The following is an 18,880-nucleotide window of genomic DNA, read 5'->3' as shown; positions in this document are numbered from 1 at the left end:
AGACTTTAATTTTCGAAACATTCAGAAATGGTTTTGCAAAGATGGTATGAGTTGTGGAAACACTATTTGATGTCTCTGGTGTAGAGGTTTTGTTGATATCCGTACCGTCAGCCACAAGTCTTTATAATTGTAGTAAATAAAGGTTGAAAACATGAACAAAGTAATCTCCTATGTTAAGAACTTATTTGTGGTGTATTGTGCAAGTTGTCCAAGATACAAAAGAATGAAGATGTGTAAAAGAGTAAAGAGCCCTGGTTTCAACACTCAACCACACTAGAAAAGAGCAGAGTCTACCATAAGCTTGTTCTGCACTTCTCCTTTTCTTCTTTTGCAATATCGATTTACAACAAGATTCGCATTTCACGTCCATTTCAATTCGTTCTCCTTTCCATCCCTCCTCTTAAATGCAATAAAAGAAAATTAGGTCTTTTATCTAAACTTTTTTTGTTTTTGGCTGTGACCTTGGTTGGCAAGATCCTTTTGCCTCTACACCACCCGTGAACGTTGGTGTTGACACCCCTTTTCCGCAATTCAACTCTTTCGTAACCTTGTGAGATTATAGATACATGTAGGTCAAGAATATTTCTATAAATAGATATCTCTTCTCTAAAATTACATTCACTCTTACATCTATTGTTCTGAGTTGTATTTGCTAGCTCTGTGCTCCTCGCCATACTACTCGAAAATTTCTGTGTACCTTAAAAGGACTTGAGCAACATACTGCAGTTAACTCCTTTAGAACAGTATTCATCCACATCTCAGAAAGGCACCTTGTTTGTTTTCTCAAACAACTTTTATTGCAAAAATATCCATTACAATGATTTTATACTTCATCGTAAAAAGCCTTACTAACTCAAATCAGAAAGTTATGATATCACGTGTTTGATCGTTACAATAATCATAGATTCATCATCTGATGGCACGGTGCTTTATTATTTGAAGAGCATTTCGGCCACCATGCAGAAACACTTGGCATGCACCTAGCGGGATCAAAAGTAATAAATCTATATGAAAAAATTAATCGAGGACGATCTCCCTTCAAAGGTGAATTGGCAAAACTATATTTTCTTCGGAATTATTATTCAATATTCTCTCTGCCAGTAACATGTCATCAGGCGTAGTAACCTGCAAAACAGTTCGCATCAGTTTAAATATTTTGTAACTGAAGTTAAAATATAATTCTAGTAAAATTTAGTAAATGAAGTCAAAATAAAGTTATATCCAAGAAAGTCTTTTTGTTTTTGGTTAAATAAATATAAATAGCCAATTGATGTTCATAATAACATAAGTAAAAGAAATTCTACCAAAAAAGAAAAGTAACATATAATCCTAACTTGATAAAACGGGCCTTTTTCTTCTGCATCCCCGTAAAATTCTTAGGCATCACCTATTCATTCTAAAATGGGTCCAGAAAGTCCATTCCGGAATTAATGGAAGGTGTGCTAGAACTTTGTAGCATTCAGATAGAAATATCCTAAAATTAGTCAACCAAGCCGAATTGTATTAACCATAATCCGACCCAAGATAGGTTATGAAAAAGGTCAAATTTTCAGGCTTCAATTCTTTTGAGCTTCAATTTGTTGGGCTTAGTCAAAGTGAGTGCCGGCTACATATCACGTCTTATGGCAGCATATGACGTGAGTTACAATACAAGGCTTTGTATGGTTTCATGTAATAAATGGCTAATCAATAATCATCAAGGCTCCAAATTCCAATAGAGAAGAAATAGGGAGAAGTTTGCCTACCTTAATGTTGGTATAAGATCCTTCAGTGATATAAACAGGATGCTTAAGGTGCTCAACAATTGACACATCATCAGTAACTTCAAGACCTTCTCTGCAAGCAAGGTTGCGCATAAAATTCAAGTTAGATTCTAGAAATCATTGCATCTTCTAAACGTTGATGCAATTTATAAACCAAATAATCTGTACTTGTCACCGCACATTCCAATTTAGTGGTGAGTTCTCATCCAATTGTCCAACTAGTGTTTGCATAGCACTCGAGTCCATATAAAACATGACACTACGACAGTATATTTCATACTTTGATATCGTACATAACAGAATAATAATAAGATGACGCTTTAAAAGTGTATAAATAGTTTACACTAAATTGAGCATAAGAATGAGGAACTACCTATTTACAAGCTCAAAGCCTTTCCTCAGCAACTCAGGCTTAATAACCTGTAAAAATGGATAGCATATAAGTAATTGACCAAGTCCTCAGACAAAGATAAGATATATTTTATTATTGACCTGTGGGGTCTGCATCTCCCATAGCGTTTTTCTGTCCAGCGTTTTAACTACAAATGATTCACTGTTTGCCTGCAAAAAGATTGCAAGACAAACATCAGTACCTTTACCCATCAGAGTAAAGGGACTAAATTCATGCATATGTGAGCTATTCAGCATAACAATTTCAATTTATAGAAGACATTCTTGTGACACAAATTTCATGTAGTTAGTGCTACTTCTATTAAGAATAAACACAAATGCAGCGGAGGTAAAAGTGGTCCATAGTTGAGCAGCAGGTACATAAATGTGAGGGAAACAACAGACTTCAACCTATACGCAGATGTGATCCTAAAATTACATATAAAATACTTTAGGAGAAATATAAAATCTTGTGGAGCATAACAAAAATGAAATAAAACATATTCAAGAAAGCAGGAGAAAGGAGAGAATACATCAGCAAAAAAAAGAAACAAATATTTTACTTGAAAGGAAGACAATTTATCTTCATTAACCTACATCTTTGTTTACCTTACACTTAGGTAAGAGGGATTGAGAGGAAATATAAAAGAAAAATCAAGGTTTGAAGATAATGTTAGTTGTTGGAATTCATAACAGAAAATGTAGTTAACCGTTATGAACAGTAATCTGCCATTAAGACTCCAAGGAAATACACAGCTGGGATTCTTGCATAAAGTTTCTTATCACGTTTGGATTTGAAATTTTCTACAGAATTATTTCTGTGGATGGGTGATATAAAAAATTCACTTTTTTAGAAGAAAATTCATCAGCCACTTAAACTAATGGAGGAAACTGACATTCGCTTATAACAAATAGTAAATACCTCTTTGATTGTGGCCTTCACAGGGACACCAAGAACCGCAGCTCCATTTGATAATCCATCTTTAAGGACCTAAAACAGAATACAAAAGAGCAATCTAAGCATCCTCTAACGTGATCCAGCGGATAGTAAATGGAGAGAGAACCCCAAAGGCAAGGGAGGGGGCGGGCAGGTGAAATTTGAAAAAATGCCCAACCAAAAACAGAAACTATTTAAATCGAGTAAAATAGTACGGATATAATAACACTATGTGGATCCAAACAAATAGCATGAAAGCTTCTACATGATCTGTGGACTCTAGCGTGACTTTCGTGTTAATAACAACCCAGAGTTTTGTTTAGCTTTTGTTTGTTCCTTTTAAACACTAACACCAACCTAGAAGATGAAGGTACAGCACAGGATGTGGATAAGACACAATTCATACACAGAAATATAACAAACGTTATGAAACATTGGACAAAATATGACTAGAATACAATGTCTTAAATTAATATAAAATTAACACAAAATTATGTGTCAGTAAAATGTTATAATCCACCAAATTATATAATAATTCCAATTTGTAGTATTCACTTAAAAGTTTAAAAATAACAATAAATTATAAAAATGCAGCCAAGCTAGGATTATTTGAATTGAAGTGTCTGTGAGATGTCCAATATGGATATATATATATATATATATATATATATATATATATATAATAATTCCAATTTTCAGTATTCACTTAAAAGTTTAAAAATAACAATAAATTATAAAAATGCAGACAAGCTAGGATTATTTGAAGTGTTTGTGAGATGTCCAATATGGATACATGCTTGATGCTGATCAACACAGCAAAGCTAGGGCTACTATTTTAAAGTGTCCGTGCATCCGTGATACTAACATAAATATAAAATTGACATTTTCCTGACTGTATCACAACTGGAAGACATGAATTCTGCTGTATCTCACTCACACCCAACTAATGCAACATTGTTAAATTTCCTTAATGAATATGTAACTTTAAGAAAAAAATCAAGAGCATTGGAATTAAATTTGAGCATTGGAGAAATGTATTCGATCCAGACCTTTCTTACATCACTTGATAACACCAAAGGTCTTGCAGAATCATGAATGCAAACAAGCTCAGAGTTCGGATCAACAGCCTGCAAAAAATATAGAAGAACATCTAATAATTCAATCATAAAGGTATCAACAACTCAATGATAACAACAAGGTTGTCAAACTTGAGAGCCTAAGTAAGCTTGTGGAGCTCCAGTAGAATCAACTCATAAGAGTCAACGTATTATAAAAAATAATATTGAAAAACTTATTAGTGACATATATGCACAGCATAATAATCTTAACAATAATTCAACATTTCAACTACATGATAAACAAAGTAGCAAACCACAATAATAAAGTGTGATAATATATTACAACTAAATAGGAAGGATTCAACTACATAAATGACCAAATCATATACATAAATGTGAAAAAAATAAGATCCTATATGAAAACTTTTCAAAAAGAAGTTAATTTATCTGAGCCACAGTAAAACACTAACACACTGGGGTCAATGGAGGGCAAGAAATACGTTTGATTTCAAACTCACCAACTTGCTTCTTAACTAAGACTTTATGTGAGTTTATCAAGAATGGAATGGGGGGAATTAACACAAGATATGAAAAGAATTAAATCTTAATATGAGAAAAGAAAAATAATATGATGGAATATTTAAATAAAGAAAAAAAAAGAAGACTCACCATAAGCACAAGTTAATAAAGAAAACATGTTGCTTAACTTTACTCTTAACCTGTAAGTTTCTTTGAAGGTTGAAAAAGGAAGTAGTGTTTGAGAGAAGACAAACTCGAAATTGAAGTAAAAGAATAAATAGAATACAGTATTCGATATTTCCTTAACCAGCTTCTTATATAGCACGAATAAACATTTTTAATAGACAAAATTATTTTATGTTTTTAAGTTTTGACCAGGCATAATTTATAAAAAAAAAGTACACAGAAACTGACATTGATTATAAATATAAAAGTAACATGTATAGTACAAGGAGTAAAAGATTGAGGATTGTATATCAGTAAAAAAGGATGCAAGATGAGAATTTACAAGGCGGCAAATATATAACATTAGTGCATGTACTGAAAACATTTTCTGCATTAGATGGGCGATATCCCCTCTCTCATTAATCTCATTCAATCTAGTTCCGTCCCTGCTCAAATTTATCCAGAAAAGATTTTGGCAGCGAGTTAACTAGTTTTTTCTACCTAGAAATGTAAACTTTTAAGATTCTGGTAGTTAACTTGAGATTTGAGAGCCTTGCAATTAACTATATAGTTATCTCGAAAGATTTCCAAGAAAATGGTTGTCTTAGCGAACAAGATTTTGGTTATCCAACCACATTTAAGATTGTTTTTTCTTGTTATTAGGGGAGGAAGGGGGTTGATGTCAGGTTTCCCATTCCCAACTAATGAATCAAACTAATGAAATAACAGAAAAAGCTTGAAAATAACCCGTCATTAAGATTTTTAAAACTGCACATTCCTGAAGGCCATTGTAAACAGAATCCTGTCTTTCTTTTCCAGGCAGTGCAAATTTGAGTTCCGCTTGGTAATTTCCCATTGCATCTGAGAAAAAAAGATTATTAATAACCAAGAGGGAAGTACATGGTTTGCAAAAAGAAACCAAAGCTAAAGGAGGGGGGAAACCTTCAAAAACTTCTCTGAATGAAGGATCACACACCACAATGACTTCTTTCACTTGAACCATGTGAAAAAAAGTGTGGAAACTGCAAAGCATTGGCATATCCGGAGCTCATTATAGCAGAAAGAAATAAAAGATGATATAAAAGCATATGTACGAGTGGAGTAACAAATCCGAACTAGTAGAGTTGACTTGTTAATGCAGTGTTGATGAAGGTACACAGAAAGCAATAATATATGGTTGGCATGAGTTATGTAGCATGTATTGATTGTTGAATACAGAATTGAAGCCATATGACATAAAACATAAAGATAGGATACTATAGGACTACCTAAACAAAGCAATGGGTTGACCGAAAAGAGGAAGATACTGTTTTGGTATGCCAGCCTGTGATAGGAAAGAAATAGAATTAAAAATGAAATAAATTAGAGAAAAGGTTGAAGAGAAGAGGAAATTTAGGAAGAAGGAGAACAGACTCCCATCCTCTTGCCCTGGCCTCCGGCCAACAGGACAACCGACACACTTCTTTCTCTCACAACATCGTCACCAGACTCCACCGTCTGCTCCTACATAACACATTGTCATCATTAATTCAGTCATATAATGTAATGATGGAAGTTGAATCCAAGCACTGACTTGCAGAGGTTGAGGTTGAGACTGAGCAGAGCAGGAAGTGAGGCTTAACTTTGCATTTCTCTTTGAACCGATTTGAGTAATAGGAGCAGCTGAGGAATGTGTAAGAAGCAAGAGTGAAGCAGAAAACAAGGAGGAAGAGGGAAAGAAAAAGAGAAGGCGTACAGTGACTTGCCTGTGTTTGGGAGTCTGTGAATCAACGGTGGAAAGGGTCGAGGCGAAGAAAACGAGGAAGAACAGAGACGGAGGTGAAAGGAAACTGCAAAGGCGGCCATCTCTGATTCACTCTTCCTTACTGTTCCTCACACCTCCAACCAAACGTTATTATTTCTTCACAGGCTTCATCAACTTAAAACCCAAAGGCCCACTTCTATTAAGAAATTTCTTCTTGCACCCGATCTTGTTCAACCTTCACCCGATGCGTTATGTTAAATAACAAAAATATCCTCTTTAGTTTTAAAATAAGAAGGAGGGTGCAAATCAAAATACATTCTGGATTTAATATTCTCATAATATTTTTAGATCCGAAATTCTTTTTTGGTATTTCTGGAACTTCCACATTGTTTAATAAGATTTTGGTTTTCCAATTTTATTTTGATTCACTTGCCTTACTCATACCCTTCCCTACTGCTGTCGACTAGACTATGTCAACTTGCTCGTGATTTTGGTTTCCCAATTATATTTTGGAATTTCACTTCTGAAACACAAAAATTTATTCTAAATTTTCTTTCCCAAAATGTGTTTTTTAATTCAAGATTTTTAATTTCAGAATGAAAAGCATTTTTGGAAATTTGAAAGATGATTGGATGCAGGTAAAAAATTGTCAAGTACAGGAAGTCTAGGTCATCCATTCTTGTAATTTTTAATGAATAAAAATATGTGGAAATTCTTCCTCAATCTCCATGCATTTCGTCTCACATCCCATACTTTAAAAAATACATAAATTAGTCTTTCACATTTTTTACTAATTTTTTAATTTAAAAATTTAAAAATTTATCAGATTATAAAATTTAAAAGTTAAAATTTGTGATTTTTACAGTACAAAATACAAAATTTATATTTTAGATTATAAAATTTAAACTATAAATTCCGAGAATTATAGAATGCAGAAGGGATAATTATGTCAGTTTCAAAAGTGTTGGGGTGTGGGAAAAAATCATGGGGGTGTAAGAAATCTCTAAAATATGTTCTAATAAGAATAACAATAGACTGGGCCTGGGGCGGGAGAGCCCAATAAGGATGGAAAGAAAGAAAAGGGGAGGAGAGAGAGAGAGAGAATTGGAAGAGGAAATGGGATCGGGAAAAAATACGGCAGAGTTCTTCAGAAGAAGGGATGCGTGGAGGAAGCATCCCTTGCTCACCAATCAGTTCCGTCACGCCACCCCTGGCCTTGGCATCGCCCTCGTCGCCTTTGGCTTCTATCTCGTCGGCGAACAAGTCTACGATCGCCTCAATGCCGATTCTCATGCTCACGTACTCTTATCTTCTTCTTCTTCTTAGGGTTTCCCCCTATTCTTCCTATTCCTATTAAACTCACTGATTATCCACGCATACTATCACTGTTAATCGAATATGATTTGTTATCTTTTGCGCTCTTGCAGGTGAAAGCCGAAAATCACCACTAACTCAACTATTGGACTCCGTCATCGCTTTCCCTCTTTCATAATAAGCTGTGTCTTCATTAATGTTCTCGAAGCCTTCACTGAATGTATAAATTTCAGACTATATTACCTTCTGTGCCACTCAGTATGTCTTGTATGGCTACATTTTATGTCTTTTTGAATCGTTGACATTACATTATACTTTTTTTCTATCGCATTCCTGTTTTTGCCTTTATGTGCCTTTTTCACAAAATTTAATCCTTTACGTCTCAACCATCCCTTAATTTGTTATATTCGTATTTCCAGCAACATCTGCTAACTCAGCCGATTAGGAAATAAAATTGATCAGTTGTTTTGGATTGAATTTACCTTTAGTAATGTCCAGGACTGGATTGATTTCAATTTTAGGGACCAAAATTTGAAGTTTCACTCCCTGTTTTTTCACACAATGCGTATGAAATTTAATCATTCAACTCAGAGGTGCAGGCAAATTTCCTCTTGCGAGTGTGGAAGATAACCGAACTGTAGGAGTAGTGTCTTTTGTTGGTTTGGGTAATTGAAATGGACTTCTCCGTTGGAGTAGTGTCTTGGTTCGGGTTCTTGAATTGGAGCCTTAACTCTAGCCTCCTCTGTTTTAAAAACAGAAAATATTTATAACCAAAGAAAAATGTCCGTGCACTTTATTAGTTAAGGCTCACTTCTGAGTTTCACTTGTGATTCTTATTTTCTTTCTAATGAATTTTATCTGTTAATTGTGTGTTAGAAAGAGTGTATCTAACAGTTTGTTGTTGACATGCTCATATTGATCAATTAACCACGCGGACAATTCAACAGCAGAGCTAAAGAAATGGCAGTAATCAGAATCATGATCATGATGCAATTCAAAATTAATTACAGTAAATCAGCAAAAGAAAAAGAGGGGGACCTAGCTTATTTTTTTGTGTTTATCTTGATCTAAGCTCGCTCTTTGTGTTAGGAGTCTCACTTTTAAGTAGGATGAACTACTTGACTTGATATTTCAAGACTCTTCCACCTAATAAATCTGACTTTTTAGTTAGCTCTCCTCTTGTGTTTAAATCGTAACAAGTGGTTTTTTCATTGAGTTAGACTACAAAAGAGATTACATATAGATTTGATTAAGGTGTAAACCTAATACTGATAAGTGACTGAAGTCGCCAATAGAGTGAAAGTTTGTCCCCAGAGGGGTGAGTTGACAATGTTAAGAGTCTCGTATCGAATAAAATAAGTTATTTGAGATTATACTCAGAGCTTGAGGCTCTCTTGCTTAATAGATCTGTTTTTAAGTCCTAACAATAAGGCAGACATTTTGGTTGTTAGGTGTATGTTCTTGTACATCTTCGCTCTATGTACAAGAACATGTTCTTCGCAAATATATGTTTTAAAAGGGGACTGAATATTTAGTGATTGTGTGCACGAGTAATCTGTCATTGATTTAAATTAGGAATTGGGTTCTTTGAAGCTGAATTTCGTCAAGACATGGTTTAATAGCTGATGTTATCTCACGTCAATGATTGGAAGTTTCTTCAAATGCAGACCCAAATGTGACAATAACGGGAAACACCTCTTCGTTTTCACGCTACTTCGTTGCTCCTACATGATTTGAAATGAACACTGGGAAGAGCAATACTATTTAGTTCCAGTATTTTATAATGAAAAAAAAATTACCTCTTATCTTTTTCATATATTAGCATTCCAACAAGGCATCACGAATGATTGGAAACCTTTCTTTGTCGCTAATTTTGACGTTCGCTACTCAAGTTGATTGGAAACATTTATCAGCGCTACTCAAGTTGCGTGGTTCCTTTATTTCAATATTAAATAACTGAGATCTATTTAATGATTTTAATTGGTTGCTTATTTTCCTTAATCATATTCATACATGCAAAGAATAGTGTCAAATTGAAAAGGGTACATGTAAGTAATACCATTTCATTTTTTTGCAAACTTCACTCTGTTGCACTTGTGACAGCCAAACAAGTTTAGGCATATTTCTTTGGTGAAGCCATCCACTACTATAGGCGCCATACAGTTTACTTTTTTCTTGATCTTTCGCTGCAACTTGCATGTGCAGAAGATTTTACTTCTATATGAAATAAAGCTAGTAAAAGTCTTATTTGTAACCAGAAATTCATTGCGGCAGTAGCTACAGTTCATAGGCATAAGTGCTAAGAAAGAAGGTGATATACAGAGTTCCATTATTGCTCTGCAGCCTGTGCAGCAACATATTCACCTAATCAATTTTTCTATATGCTCACTTTTAATAACCATTACTTATGAATTTCCTTGTGAAACTGATTTGTGTTTCACCTCCATTTCTACCCCAGTACCCACAACTCAAATAGAACCTAACCACTAAATGAGGATAAAGAATAAAGAATGGCAATAATTTCATTGTCAATCTTCCTACCTCAATGTTAAAGATCAGACGTAACGCAAGTCAATATCTGTAGTGACTTTCATATATCTAAATTAGTGTCCTGTGACAATTTTTAGCCTCAGAATCCATCTCCAAATTTAATTATTTTTTAGTAGTAACAGTTGGGTTTTGAGTTTCCTTCTTATGATCCTTTGTAGAGAAAAAGTTCAAATAGAGAAACATATTTGATATCTCACTGAGTGGAGAGGGGTCTAAAATAATAAGAAATTTCGTTTTTTCATATTCATTCATCATTGGATTGAGTTGAAATTTGGATAGTTGTTTCAAAATACTTGGTTCTTCGTTCTTCATTTGGATCGTTGATACAAGCTCTGACTGAGGAGATATTCAATTCGCACGGTAGATGTGTATTTGGGGTTTTACCTTCCTTATTCTCTATTTGTAAATTTTATTGCTTTGATGTTGTGATTAGCACCATTTTGTGTACTTGATTGAGACTCTTTTGTACCTTTGTCAATCATAATGGAGCTATTTCTTTACTTTGGATGACTCGTAGTTTTTGTTCTTACTTTGAGTAATTTTCCATGTTAAAATCTTGGTGTCTTTATAATTTGCTATTGTTGCTCATTTGTTGTTGTTCCTCATAGATTCTTGTAAGTTAGAGGGATTTATTGTCATTGCATTAACGGTCAGAGGGTCCCTCTATATCGTTATTGTGTTGTGGTTTCCCATGATAGTGACATTTGAGCTCTTTGGTTATAGTTTTAGGATTGTTTGACTTGCTTGATTGATGGAGGCCAATAGTAAAATGGTTGCTTCAAATGGAACTAATTATCATTTACAAACATCACCATATATGTGGCGGTATTTGGCTGCCACAAAGTACAATATGACGGTCTTATGCAAGCCGCCACAACATCCACTATTTAACACCTTGTATAAATTGACGTTTAAATGTTAGTTAAAATTGTTGTAATTGTTTTAATTGACAAAATGATTTCAATGCAAGGAAATAGTCCATGTCGCCACTATTGATGTTAAAATATGACGTTTGTAATGGTCATTACTATAATAAATTATGAACTATGATATGTTACTTACAACTTTCGTAATTTGAATATTAAACATTATAATATATAATATATATTTAAACATGTTTTCATAATTTAATTAAATATGTTTTCATAACCACTAATCTCATAATTTAATTAAACTTGTTTTCATAATTACTAATAAAATAATTAAACAATACATTATAATAAGAAAATATATTCATTCATTTCATTTCAAAAGTATATCAAAGTTCACTTATGTTCAAAAAGTATACCAAATTAAAGGACATGAAATGTTAACTTGATATTTAAAGAATAAATATTCTTCTTAATGTCCACACACTACAAGACACATGTTAATCAATATTGCTTTCTTTGCTTGATCTTAGAATTTGATTTAGTAATGGAGCACCACTTCTGACATCCATACCTAAAATAAATAAAAAATAGTTGTAAGTTATTCATTTTCAATGTTTATAAAATAAATAAAGACAACAATATTGTAATGAACATTTAAATAATTTCAGTAAACTACTAAGTTATACCTCATTTATACAGCCATGTACTACCTATTTCCATGCTAGAGTTGAATGTCTCTATAACCAATGTACCATTGTAACAAGTTTCCTCTCTAAAGACCTAGAATATTTTATTATTAAAGTTAAAGAAAAGTATATAAATAGAAAAATCAGTTATTCATGTTTCATTTTAAAATAATCACCATCTCTCTAAATTTTTCATTTTCCTTTCTTTGCCTTCTCTTTCTAACTTTCTGAACATCTCGGTCATCAGAATGACGATTGGAGTCTGCCATTGGATTACTGGCAGCGAATACTACAAGATTGCCCGATTAGAGTTTTAGACAGAATAAATTCATTTTTGCTCCTTTTTTCTTTGAGTCAATTTTTGAAATGTTAAGTTTGTCTTGGTAGATATTGTTGCATGTGAGGTTTCTAGCTTCAGAATTAGTTCATCTTAGCTCAGGATTCTAGTGATGTAGTTAGATTTGTTATCATAACTCTGTGGTGCAGGTAGATTTGGAACTCTTAGTAAGCACCAACTCAAACTCAAGTAAGGGAAGTTAGTTTTAATTTCAAATACAACCCTAGGTTAGAAGATCTGGATGTAGGGGTGACATGGTCACCAGTTTCAAGTTTTGTTTGTAGGATTGATTATTTCTGAGTAATGTAGGATATTATTGAAATCAAATGTGAATATATTGATTTTGATATGGATGATTTATGGTAAATATTTTTGTTTGAATCTGAATAATTGGTTGATTTATATAGTTGATATATTGTAAGTTAATCTTGAAGTGAATGAGTTATTGAATTTGTTCTTGTTTGACTCTGAACGATTTAAATTGGGTTGATATAATGATGACATATATTGATAGAGTAAATTGATAAGTACCATGTTAAAATGTATATATATATATGGGTTTTGAATTGTTAAATTAGATTGTATATATATGATGAAATTGGGTGGAAATCATGTATTTTTGGCATAATTATGTAGATTTTTCTGCATATCTCGCTCAAGTAAGAATAGAGTGAAAAGACGGGGTGCTCTCAAGTCGATTTTCGCTCAGACAAGACCCATTTTCGCTCAAACAAAAATGGCGTAAATTTTGAGGTGCTATCGGGTTCAATCTTGCTTAAGCAATATAACTTTCGCTTGGGCAAGACCCATTCTCGCTCAACCGAGATGATTTTTGCTCAAGCTAGACTAAAAAAAACTTAAAACTGAATTTTTTATCTTTTCTTTTAAAAGGTTGGGCTTTATGTATATTTAATTGAAAAATCCTTTAATTAGATATTTATGTGATTCTTGGATGGATTTTTGTGTGTTTTGAAATTCTAAGTTTTGGTATGATTTAATTGTGTGATTTTGGATATTGTGAGATGTTAAATATAAATCTTAATCAATACATGATATTTTCAGGAAAGAAACTATCGTGTTAAGATTGTTTAGGATGTGCATTGACTATAGATTCATTTAGAAGAAGGTATCTTAACTCTAATGATATAATGAAATCATATAGATGAAGTTATTTAGGTGGTGAGAGTCGAAGGAGGTTCATATGAATGAGTAAGTTGATTGAAAGATAACTAAGTTGACTTGTTATATGAGTTAACCATGTCATACTATATGATATTGAGATTACTTATGCACATAGATATGTGGATTCACATTAAGTATGACAAGTGCAGAGTGCAAATATCTGAGTCTAAGTCAGTGCACGAATCTTCCGGAAGTAGAGTCATGTGTCTGAGTATGTTGGTCAGTAGAAGTCTGAGATGAGTAATGTGAATGATGAATTATGATAGACACTTGATGGTTTGAGAAAATGTAAGATAGTTGATGACTTTATGTTTATTAAATTGAACTTTAAATTATATAAGATTCTTTTATAGCTCGCTACTCTATTGTTTGTTGTGTTTTATTTTCTTTATCTATGATGATCTCGTATTTATACGGAAACATATGAGGTTGCATGTGATGGAGCTCCTCAGTGAGCATCCAAAGGATGAGATGTTTTTATTTTGAATGTTTTGTTTTTAAACCTTGTGTATATATTAAAATTCGTTTGAAGGGAGATATATTTTGAAAAATAGTATGAGATAATTGTATATATTTATGTTAATTAGATATTGCATGCATATTATTTTATGGATAAAATAGGGATGTTAAGTAAAAGTTATAAAAATTGTATACAATATAAATAAATTCATTTTCACCTTTTTAAAACTTTTCATTATTTTTAAGCTTTGAATTTCTAAATACTTTTTATATTGTTTGAAAAAAAATCTTTTATCATACCACACATTTGAAGAGATAACAAAATTTAAAATAATTTAATTAATTGAAATTTGATTTTGAATAAAAAAAATCCTTCTTAAAATTAATTAAAAAATGATAAAATAATTTAGTTGCACATATCAAACTAAAATTTTTTATTAGGAAAAATATATAAAAATATAGGGGTGTTCCTTTCTAAATATTAATATTGCAGTAAAAGTTTGTCAAACTTAACCTTTGCAACCACCTAAGGGGAGGAAATAGTTTGCACTAAAAGAAAACCAGAGAGACCACCTAAGGGGACTGATAAATCCAAAAAAATTGCTAACAAGTTCTCTCCAACACGTCGCAATGAAGGTCTCTTCATTTTTCTGAAATGTTAGAGGACTGGAAACCACAAAACTGTGGAGATGTTGATTAGTTTATTTAAACTACATAAAATCCTTCTGGTTTTTCTTGCTGAACCTATGGTGTCGTACATTGATGCTCTTAAAGTCCTTTTCAAATCTATTAATATGCATTTGGTGGCTACGTCTCCTATTGTTAATATAGTTGCTAAGTTTTAGTGTTTGTCGGTTCTTAATCTGGTCTAAAATTTCTTGGTAAATGAATAGTTTATTTTTGTAACTTTCCATTTTCATGATAAATATTTTAGCTTTGCAGGTGTTTATGGTGATAACACATATGAGGCTAGAAGGTTTTTGTGGAGGGATCTTAGTTCCTTCATAGGGCCTTGGTGTATTATGGGAGATTTTAATGTTATGCTCTAGGTAGATGATTGTAAAGGGGGGTGGCTCCTAACCAGGTTTCTTGTAATGAATTCCTTGATTGGATTAATACTTGGTGTAATGGAAGGAGAAGGTTGCATAGAATTCATAGATGATTGGATAGAGCGTTATGTAACGGAGTGTGCCTGGATGAATGAGATTCTTGTACTTATTAGGTTATTATTAAAATTTGTTCTGATCTTTCCCCTATACTTGTTAGTCTTGCTAGTAATTCTTTGAAGAAGGTTAGCAATTTTTGTTTCTTTTCTATGTGGCTTCAAGCCAAATCATGTCTGAAGCTTATTCATGATTCTTGGGACAATAAGATTGTTGGGTGTCCTATGTTTATTTTGCAACATAAGTTAAAAAGGTTGAAAACTGAGCTCCATGATTGGAATAAAAATTCTTTTAGTAATGTTCACAGTGCAGTTCTTCTTAAGTAGGGTCTTGATGGAAGAGGGCCAAGCACAACCTTCCATGAAAGGCAAGAGCCAAGTCAAGAGCGTCTAGACCCCAAGCCAAGAGCGTCTAGACCCAAGCCAAGCATCTAAGACCAAGCTAGGAGCGTCTAAATATCAAGCTAGGAGCGTCTAAGATCAAGCTAGGAGCGTCTAAGACCAAGCTAGGAGCATCTAAGATCAAGCTAGGAGCGTCTAAGACCAAGCTAAGAGCGTCTAGAACAAGAAGACTTGGATCAAGCTATGAATGGGAAAAGGCCTAAATAACACATATTCCGTGAAGGCCCATCAAGTGTAGTTTAGCTTTAAATGAGGTGTAAATAGCATAACCATGTGGACAATTGTTTAATTTTCTGCACATTAGAATTAAGGAAGCATTAACCTTGATTAGCTAAAGGTTTCTAGAAGCCTTTACTAATAAAGGACCATGTGCACCCATGTGCTTCACATTTACATTACATTTAGCTAGCATTTCATTTGCACTTAGCTTAAGAATTACGGTCTCCTTAGCCTATAAAAGGAGATGCCTAGCTCTTGTATTTTGAAGATTAATGAGAGTAAAGTTATGCTGCCAACATTGTGCCGTACTTTGCTTTTCCCTAGTTTCTAGGATCTAATCTTTACCTTCATCACCTACCATAGGGTTGGTCGAACCTCCCTACTTCCATACACATCATGCACCTTCAAGATCATCATAGCTCCTAGGAGGATCTTGCACATTTACATTCATAGCTTTCGCACCATTTTTCACATGATTCTGAGAAGAGCTCCATGAATTTGCCATCATTTGGTATCATGAGCATAGGTTCTTCAAAGATAAGTAGTTCTTGGTCTTTTCATTTTGAGTTCTTCTTTATTTCATGTTGTTCATCTTGTTTCCACAATTGTCTTGCTGTTTTTTAATTTTTACTTTGATTTGGTGTGCTATTTGGAAGATCCAACCGGTGCACTTTGTTCAATTGATCTTGAACAATCCTTGTGCAATTTGTGATAGGATTCCATACACCTTGAGTTGTTGTTTTTTATTTTAGGTATTTGAGTCTTTATTGCACTTTTATTTTGTTCATTTTATGCTCTTTGAGTCTTTTAATTTCTGAATCCATATATGTTTTGTCAAGTCATGTTCATCCACAATGTCATCAACTCATAGTAGTCCTTTGTTTGGCTTGATTGTTTCTTGATTTTGGGTAATTTTGCTTGATTTGAAACTGCTGTGATATTGATCTTTTGGTGCCTTTTATTTTTAGTTTGAGTTCATATTTGTGTTTAGATCTACACAAATTCCTTTTTCATCAATTCCATTGTGTTTATCTTTTGGTCTCTTGCTGTTTTTTTTCCAGTTTTTACAGAATCCCCTGTTTTACATAACTCTGTGTTGGCTGTTTTGTTTAAGAAAATTATTTTCCCTACATAGGAAATTTTTTATTCTCTGGATTATGCAAGATTGAGGTGTTACAGAAAATACAAAAAAAGAATCAGCTCAAAAGAGTCAATAGAAAAAAAATGATAAATATTTTAAAAACAGTGTGCAAATCTGGGCGCTACAGTCGGCGTAACTGAACACTGAATTTGAAAAATTTATTAAAAAAAAATTGTTCATGCGTTTGGAGTGAAACCAACGCCAGAATTTAGTTAAGATCTAGAATATTTTGCATATAAATTATCAGAATCAAATCTTAAAGGGGCAGCTCAGCATAAATCGGAAAAAATCACATTCTCTGGCCCACAACAATTTTCCAGTGGTGCTGTTTTTTTATTTTGAAATCTATTCTAGTGCTATTCTTAGAATTCATTTTGTGTGCCTACCTTTATTTGAGTACCTTTATTTGCTTGTCTAATATTTCTTGGAACTCTTTCTAGTTGTCACAATCTAACTCCATTTGTGTGGTACTGTTTTTCCAATTAAATTGTTTCTTGCTTTTATTCTTTGGCCTCTAAATTTGGTGCTAGAATTCATTCTCTTTTGGTGCTTATTTGAGTGGAAATTTGATTTGAGTAAGGTCTAGTCTTCTTGATAGGTGCTGGAATTGGAGAATTAAGTCCTTAATTCTAAGGGGAACAAAAGCAAAGGCAAAAACAAAGACTTCTCAAAACACCACAAACACTTGGAGGGCCCAACAAGAAAAGACAACCAAGGAAGTGCCAATAACAAAAAAAGATCAACAAAGGGAGTTTTCTTAATTTTCTTTGCAACTTAACTTGTGTTAATTACTTCTTTAATTACGTGATGAGACGGTGAGTGTGTCTTTAAGGGCTCCAAGTGTCCAAGAAGCCTCACCTAGGGCCGACTAGTGTAGAGTTTTCTAATTAGCAATTGTTAATATTTTTGTTAATTGCTTTTGTTTAGTCTTGTTTAAGGCTTTGATTATTTGTTTTGTTTGTTAAATAGTTTGCATTGTTTTCTTGCATTCAAAATTTGATTTCTACATCCTCATTGTGTTTCAAGTGATTTACCTAAAGAAAGATTTGTGTGAAGGTCTTGAGGGATAGTTTTTGGCTAAGGCAAAGACTTGGTATTTAAGTAGTCCATTGTGACTCACCTCTCTTACCTGGAAAACTACCTTCATTAGCTTCCCTCCTTTTTCTTAAAAGTAAAACATTTCTAAACACAAAGCTTTAGTCATGTCTTCTCACTCCTCTAAATCTCTTAAAAGTGAGGTGAAATCCTTGAAATCTCTTTTGAAACAACTTTCCAAGGATATGCAATCAATTTCATCTAAACAATTGGAGAATGAGGCTAAAACTAATCAATTGACTAAAGCAAAGGATGAGAAGTCTCACATTTTAAAAAAATTACCTTCTCATGCATCTATCTCTAAAGATCATGATTCTTTTTGGGGAGGGAAGCCTTAGAATAAATTATTATTATCAAGCACCCCCTAGAAGACATAAAAGAGATAGAAAAGAACAAGAAAACCCAAGAGAGGTTAGGGTAGACCAACCCCATTTCCATGGAAAAGAAAATATAGAAGCCTGCCTAGATTGGGAAATGAGGGTAGAACAATTGTTTGCTTCCCATAAAGAAAGAAAGGAAAGAAAAATACAAAAGAAAAGAGAGGAAGTCGAAATGGAAGCTAAACAAAAAAGAAAAAGAAAAAGAAAAGCATGAGAAGACCCTTGAGAAACAAAAGGCGTGGGAGAAGAGTGTTCCTTCCCACAAGGTCATTCAACAAGACAAAAGATTTAAAAATACCTTTGAAAATATGTGTCTTGTTGAACAACCTCAAAGCCTTACCTTTTGTAAAGGAACACTTGCAAGCATAAGCAAAAAAGAAGAGTCTTTAAAAGAAGCTTGCATAGAAAAAGATAAAGTAGATTATTTCTCATATGTGCTAGGATATCACCAATTGAATGTCAAGTTATCTATAAGCATCTACAAAAACAAATTTTTATGTAAGGT

The 18,880-nt window shown here is 33.2% G+C and overlaps 2 protein-coding genes across 3 annotated transcripts; one reads left to right on the top strand and one right to left on the bottom strand.

The window, feature by feature from the left end:
* Window positions 1-771: 771 nt before the first annotated feature.
* Window positions 772-7,076, bottom strand: LOC137806866 (2-C-methyl-D-erythritol 4-phosphate cytidylyltransferase, chloroplastic-like). Of its 2 annotated transcripts, none has more exons than XM_068607203.1 (12): window positions 6,578-7,076; window positions 6,406-6,494; window positions 6,246-6,335; window positions 6,101-6,156; window positions 5,775-5,854; window positions 5,614-5,693; window positions 4,140-4,220; window positions 3,076-3,144; window positions 2,256-2,324; window positions 2,137-2,183; window positions 1,746-1,836; window positions 772-1,125 (listed from the first exon to the last, which is right to left on the bottom strand). In XM_068607203.1, exons 1-12 carry the CDS (start codon window positions 6,675-6,677, stop codon window positions 1,039-1,041), a joined length of 939 nt encoding a protein of 312 aa, XP_068463304.1. In that variant the 5' UTR covers window positions 6,678-7,076; the 3' UTR covers window positions 772-1,038. The 2 variants fall into 2 exon arrangements, with proteins under 2 accessions (XP_068463304.1, XP_068463305.1); XM_068607204.1 differs by having other exon boundaries at window positions 6,246-6,329; window positions 6,578-6,737.
* Window positions 7,077-7,622: 546 nt separating this feature from the next.
* On the top strand, window positions 7,623-8,238 carry LOC137806867 (NADH dehydrogenase [ubiquinone] 1 beta subcomplex subunit 3-B-like). The gene is made up of 2 exons (XM_068607205.1): window positions 7,623-7,875; window positions 8,004-8,238. Exons 1-2 carry the CDS (start codon window positions 7,642-7,644, stop codon window positions 8,025-8,027), a joined length of 258 nt encoding a protein of 85 aa, XP_068463306.1. The 5' UTR covers window positions 7,623-7,641; the 3' UTR covers window positions 8,028-8,238.
* The last annotated feature ends 10,642 nt before the right edge of the window (window positions 8,239-18,880 follow it).

Source organism: Phaseolus vulgaris, chromosome 3, assembly GCF_000499845.2.
Source record: "Phaseolus vulgaris cultivar G19833 chromosome 3, P. vulgaris v2.0, whole genome shotgun sequence".
NCBI classification, from domain to species: domain Eukaryota; kingdom Viridiplantae; phylum Streptophyta; class Magnoliopsida; order Fabales; family Fabaceae; genus Phaseolus; species Phaseolus vulgaris.
This window is presented reverse-complemented; position numbering and strand designations above follow the sequence as displayed.